This window comes from Sinocyclocheilus rhinocerous, unplaced genomic scaffold, assembly GCF_001515625.1.
Source record: "Sinocyclocheilus rhinocerous isolate Xijiao unplaced genomic scaffold, SAMN03320098_v1.1 scaffold2627, whole genome shotgun sequence".
In the NCBI taxonomy this organism is placed as follows: Eukaryota; Metazoa; Chordata; class Actinopteri; order Cypriniformes; family Cyprinidae; genus Sinocyclocheilus; species Sinocyclocheilus rhinocerous.
In genome coordinates this window covers 29667-36250 of record NW_015625044.1, presented here as the reverse complement: position 1 = coordinate 36250, position 6584 = coordinate 29667, and the positions used below count along the sequence as shown (strand labels likewise).

Sequence of the window (6584 nt, the reverse complement as noted above, 5' to 3'; positions counted from 1 at the left end):
TATCATTTTGTTAAAAAAGAAATTGTGAGAAAATTGTATTGTGAAATCAGTATCGTGAATCATATCACATCGTGAGTTGAGTGAATCGTTACATCCCTATATGCTACTAGTTTTTGCTGTGGTATCGAAGTAGTAAATTTTTCTTAAAATAATAATTTTTACTTAAATAATAAAGAACCATATTTTTTTTGCTCATCTGAAAAATGATCCGATCTGTGACATGATAATGAAATATAATCCGAACTGTGAGATTTGTGATCCGTAACTTGCACCACTAGTCTCTTGACTTGTTATTTGAAGAAAAAATACAATATCTTTTATTCGGGCTAGTTAAATTCATTTTTGGGCTACTAAAATCTGAAGAATGCCTGCCCGAAGGGTTACCAGGGATTTTGAAATTTTGCGAGCCCTGCTTTACAGATCTATGGGTACAACAATGAGCATGATGTTACCGTTTACACGGTCGTCAAGGATACGCAGAGAGAGTGTGGGCAGCCACGCCATCGTTTCAAAAGTCTCCGTTTTGGTCACAGATATATATACGGGTTTGGTCCGTTTACACTGAAACGCTACCCCGGAGTTTTCAAACTAAAACGGGGTCTGCAGCATTTTCAAAAGTCTCCATTTTCGAGGGTCGAAAACGCCGGAGTAGTGTAAACGATAGGCGTAACCGTAGCAAAAGTTATGCGTTTTAAAACGAAAATGCACTAGTGTAAACGGGGCCAAAAACGGTTGTGGTTCCAACAAAGTGGTTGCCGAGCAACACACAGATGTAAACAAAGGTGTGTGTTTCTTTGTAGAGTAAATTACAACAGCTTCGAACGCGGCTCAGCCAATCAGAATCAAGCACCAGAACTATCTGTTTATAATTCATAGTATGTGCTTATTTAAACAAAGATTTAAAAACATCAGAGAATGACAGGAAAAGGTGCAAAAGCAGTTAAAAGTTGTTCCAACAACAAAGTTCTTTGTAGAACAAAGAAACGTGAAGAACAAAAACACACAGATCTACCGTGACATACTGTATCATATTTTACTGTCCTGTTCTTAAGTCCTATATTTAATATAATAACTGTCAAGCGAGAAACGCTGCAGTGTGTAGCGAGTTCAGTGAAAAATATAACTTTTATTGAAATTGTGAGTGGGTTATAAACATAAATTGAGGATAGAGTCCTGCCTTTATAATCCCTCGTGTCGTTTCACCTGAAAACCTTCAGCGCTGCCATACAGCGAGCGCGGCATACTGTCGTTAAAAACTCAGCTAAACTCATCGTGATACATCATCAGAATAAGCCTGTCAGTGATCATATGAACCGAATAACTCACCTTTATAACCGCTCTTCCTCGCCATCCTCCTCCTCCTCAGTCAGTCACAAATCTACAGGAACAGAGAACATCTGAAGTTTAACACCCGCCACCGTAATCAAGACCGTGATTAATCTGTGCAATCTCAAAACAAGAACATTGAGATGAAGAAAAAAGCACTGATGTAAACTGCTGCTGATTCATTGATGAAGTGCATCAGAGCCAGAAGTGAAGCGGTGTAATATCTGTGTAAAAGCATTTAAGCCACCTCTGAGCAGCATTAAACCGTCTGTGTAAAGACAACTCAACATGGTGCAAACATTATAATATCTCATTATAATATTACTCAGAACCAAGCCCAACTTAAACATTACACACTAAGACGGAGTTTAAATAGTCCTGAAGGCCAGCGGTGATCTGGATCTTATTCTGTGCTGCTGTGAGTTTCAGACTAACACATCTACTCTCTCTGATCTACAGGATTTTCAATTCAACTCATACTTTATTGGCATGACAATGTACTGCCAAAGCACAGTGTTTACACTGAATCTAGAACAGATATCCATTTCTAAATCTCTCTCTCTGCGTTTCCCAGAAGCAACTATGGTCGCGAGCTCCATCGTTAACAGAGTTCCGTGTAAGTTACGAACAGAGTTAGGGAACGATCCTCAGATCCTCAGAGCTCTAACTGAAACGATCTGGTGAAGGAAACTAAAGTGTGCTTTCATTCCCGTTCGCCCCTCTGAAGCCCAAAACAACGCGTCTGACTGAATAACTGACGGAGACAGAAGCGTTCCGCGGTGACGTTACCTCAGTGGATCCGGATCCGTTCCTCACCGAGAGCCCGGTGTCACCGGCTGCTTTATGAGCCTTTAATCAGCAGACTCTCTCTCTCTCAGGAAACAGAAACCTAAACTATGCAAACACGTACGCTCGGCTGACGCACACGCCCGTCCCCAGCGTCACGCGGCGTCAGCACACGCGCACCTGAGCAGGTGAAGCCGCATTCATCGCGCGCTGTTTTTAACGTTACCTGTTACCTGACAGCGCTGTTTGCCAAAGAGGAGGCGGATCCGAGCCGCGTCCAGAAGAAGAGAGGCGGAACCGGAGCCGCTCAAAGCGTTGGTAGCGGGACCGAAACCCGGAGCGCGCTGAGGTGGCACTGCACACGTGACCCTAATGATTGACAGGTGTCAACAACACTCGTCCAGCACGCGCAGATCACGGCTGTGGAGGATGCGATTTACTCAGAAACCTGGCTGTTTATGCAGCACCTCCCTCCCTCTCTCTGTGTGTGTGTGTGTGTCCAGTAGCTTAGCAACGCCTCCGCTAGCCGCGGAGCTAATGTATGCTAACCGAGAGCAACGCCGCGCGGATGAAAACAGACGCTCGGAGCCCGGGTTTAACGCGCCGCGAGCGCGCGCCTGGTGTTTTTGTTCGCGTTCGCAGACGCATCGCGCGCGCAGCCGCGTTCGCGGAGAACAGAAGGCGTTTATCAGGAGAGCGACGGAGGGAACGTCTTACCTGCACGAGCGGCGGGAATCCGCGGCGCGAACACACGCGGCGAACACTCTTTTATTGGACTTTTGTGCGATCGCTTCTGCGCCAACGACTGTCTTTTCTTCCAGCCGGCTCACGCGTCACTTCCGCTCGGCGAGCGCGCGCCCCTGTCACTTCCGCCCGGGTCTATATCCGCGAGCACGCGCGGCAGTTCATTAAAAGACAATTATTTCTCGCATCCGAATAGGGCATACTAGATTAAATTACTCTCTGTTTAATATAGGAAAACATGAATACATTAAAGAAATAGGATTAATCAGGAGAATTTAGGAATGTGTGTTTTTTTTATTTTTTATTATATAAAATATAGATAAATATAAATATGTATATATTAGTTGCTTATTAGTGCTCCACACTCCAGTCCAGTTGGTGGCGGTAAATGCACCAGAAGTTGGTTTGCCATCCGCCAATAAACGTTATTAGAAGAAGAAGAAGTTCATTAAAAGTTAAGCGCTGACCATCACGTGCACGCGCAAACGGAAGTGAATGAACGCGCAGAATATGACTGTCATTTATGTTGAGCAACATTGCTACTGTACTCACCAATCTCTACTAACACCTGTGAAATATTGCTACTGTGCTCACCAATCTCTACTAACACCTGTGAAATATTGCTACTGTGCTCACCAATCTCTACTAACACCTGTGAAATATTGCTACTGTGCTCACCAATCTCTACTAACACCTGTGAAATATTGCTACTGTGCTCACCAATCTCTACTAACACCTGTGAAATATTGCTACTGTGCTCACCAATCTCTACTAACACCTGTGAAATATTGCTACTGTGCTCACCAATCTCTACTAACACCTGTGAAATATTGTTACTGTGCTCACCAATCTCTACTAACACCTGTGAAATATTGTTACTGTGCTCACCAATCTCTACTAACACCTGTGAAATATTGTTCTTATTCTGCTGGATCTATCTGCTGCTTTTGACACTGACAATCATCAGATCCTCCTGTCTGCCCTCTCTTCACTGGGCATAACAGGGATTCCTCTTCGCTGGTTTGAATCCTATCTCACTGGTAGGTCTTTCAGGGTGGCTTGGGGAGGGGAGGTATCCAAAGCACATCAACAGAAACCGTGTATAAATAAAGCTCTTTCTGACGTCTGCTCAAGCACGCAGACGCAAGCATTAACACTGCACACAAACAACCGCTTCACTTTGAGACGGTTCCTCAAACAAAGCATCATATGACCTCAGAAGCTACAAAACACAGCTTTGACTTTTCAGCTAGTAAAATGATGGCTGGATTATATATATTTTCTCCATAACCAACACACTGAATGACTGTTTAAAGCAAACCATAGGATCCAATCAATCAGCATCAAGCCCGAGAGTGAGCAGCTTCCTCTAGAGGGCCACACACAAGTTATTAAACGGGAAATATTTTGTTCATATCATATCTAGAATATGAAATAGCAGTTAGGAATTGACAAGGCTGGGTGATGAAGACACTGATGTGTGAAGCTCGAAGAACAGCTGATAGGGGTTTTTACATTTGTGTGGAACACATTTAAACATATATTTCAATGGAAAGGAAGAAAAACATTTATATATGTAGATTTATTGATACATCCGAGAAGTTCCACATCCATAAAATGAAACGAATGTTTGGCTTCTGTTTTCAAAGAGTTGATTTAAGCAAAAGAGTTTTGTGTGTGTAAATGCAATATAATGTCATTATAAATGTAGATATTTATAGATATTATTTTGCAACTAAGTATCATCACGTGGTTCACTGCACACTAGTGATGGCCGCTGCTGAATCACTGCTTCGTGAAGCTTCGAATCACGTGCTCTCCGTAAACGAGGCTTCGTTACGTCATAACTGTTTCGAAACGTTTGGAAATGTCAATAGTTTGAAAAAAAAAAAAAAGTCAATAGTTTGAAAAAAAAAAAAAGTCACGTGATTTCAGTAAACGAGGCTTCGTTAAGTCACAACTGTTTCGAAACTTTTCGAAATTTCAATAGTTTGGCTTTGGGGTCGATCTCTGTGAATCCATGGATCATGCGAGTTCATTGAGCTCGCCTCCCAGCGGCGAACCATTGATCGTCTCTGATCTCGGATCAGTTTTATCAATTTGTAGACATTTTTAACGAGACATTTGTGTAATTAAAAGGATGAGTTGTAGTCTCTCACTGGCCTGTTTAAGCTCTCCATAAAACAAACAAAACAAGCCCTGCAAACAAACAAAACAAGCCCTGCAAATTAATAATTATTATTTAAAAAACACGTTATACAGACACTTCATATTTAATGGTATTTCATTATTTTTATTGCATTTAATGTATTATACTTTCAAGAACGCATTTGCATTGGGTTTATAAAAAGCAGTTTTTTTGTTGTTGTTGTTGCATTTCCACAGTTTGACCAGCAGGCGTCACCAGCGTGTGGTGTTCCGAGCGCTTCGAAACACTGAATCATTTTGCGAAGCAATTGGTTCAATTGAATCGAAGCTTTGAAAAGGTTCGGTTCTCCCAGCACTACTCACAGTCTCGCGATAGCGACACAGAGCGGAAACGGAAGTTAGTCTTTGTTAAAGATGGCAACCCCCTATGTGACAGAGGAATCTGGTAAAGCATTTCACACACAAACACATTTCTGCGTAGATTGTCATATAATCGCGGTGTGTGTGAGTGATAAAGCGTGGCGTCGCGACACACATGAAGATCCAATCTGCTTCTGGATTCCATTCCTTCTGAATGCTGCTTATTTCTATATATATATATATATATATATATATGTGTGTGTGTGTTTCATTTAGTCGAGCTCGTTTTATCTGCTGACACACACATTGCATAGCCTAATAATAATAATAATAATAATAATAATAATGCAGATAATAACAACAAAACATGACCGCGATGATTAGTATTGAGTGTAGTGGAGGGTTAACAGAGATAATATAATAATAATTATGGTAACACTTTACTTAAAGTCTTCATGTAAACTGCATTGTAAAGGGTTATTAAAAGGTGTAATGCATTATAATTATTGATCATGTGCGTTGTGATACATTATATCTTGTCATAATTAACAGATTTTAAAATGCATAGTGTAGCAATGAATTAAGTGTTATAATGAATTAACTGCGGTTAGAATTATTCATGAGATTCTACAGTGCATTATGATGTGCATTACAAGCATTAATGCATTAAAACATTGCATTGAATAATTAGCCATCTTCAAGAATCAGCTGAAACACATCTCTTCCATCTTTATTTGACCCTCTAACTCTAACTCTCTCTATTCTAATTCTATTCTTTAAAAAAAGACTTGCACTCTATTCATTTATTAACTGCTTGTTTTCTTTTTATTTATTATATAATTTTAAATAAACCTTGCTAGGTGTGCTGTGTTAAGCTAACAGACTTGTTATAGCACGTGTGTATCACTGCTGTTTTGTTAGTTTTGATTGCTTCTTCATCTGTAAGTCACTTTGGAATAAAGCATCTGCTAAATGACTAAATGTGAATGTAAAAATACTTTTCATAACACAGTCTTCCTTTGATATGTCTGTCTGCATATTACAGTAACTGATGTTATAATGAAACGATCAAAAACAAACAAACACAGCCTTGATGGTGCTCTCTTGACTGTGTGATGGAGACGAGTAGAAGTCAATGCCCCTGTATGAGTTTGTGTCTTATATTACTACATGATATAATATCACATGCTGTTTAGAATATCAGCGCGATCACAGATCAG

At 40.6% G+C, this 6584-nt stretch overlaps 1 protein-coding gene across 4 annotated transcripts in view; it reads right to left on the bottom strand.

Annotated features, from left to right (window-relative positions):
- The window catches only part of LOC107749411 (spermatogenesis-associated serine-rich protein 2-like), a 15120-nt gene extending 12151 nt beyond the window's left edge, over window positions 1–2969 (bottom strand). The window contains exons 1-2 of one of the 4 annotated variants that reach the window (XM_016564557.1): window positions 2830–2969; window positions 1327–1378 (exon numbers count right to left, since the gene is read on the bottom strand). In XM_016564557.1, the coding sequence (XP_016420043.1) occupies window positions 1327–1351 (25 nt within the window). In that variant the 5' untranslated portion in view covers window positions 1352–1378; window positions 2830–2969. Of the gene's footprint in view, window positions 1–1326; window positions 1379–1489; window positions 1509–2115; window positions 2293–2345; window positions 2372–2829 lie in introns of those variants that run through there. The other 3 variants (XM_016564574.1, XM_016564565.1, XM_016564581.1) reach the window with 3 other exon arrangements.
- Window positions 2970–6584: the final 3615 nt, after the last annotated feature.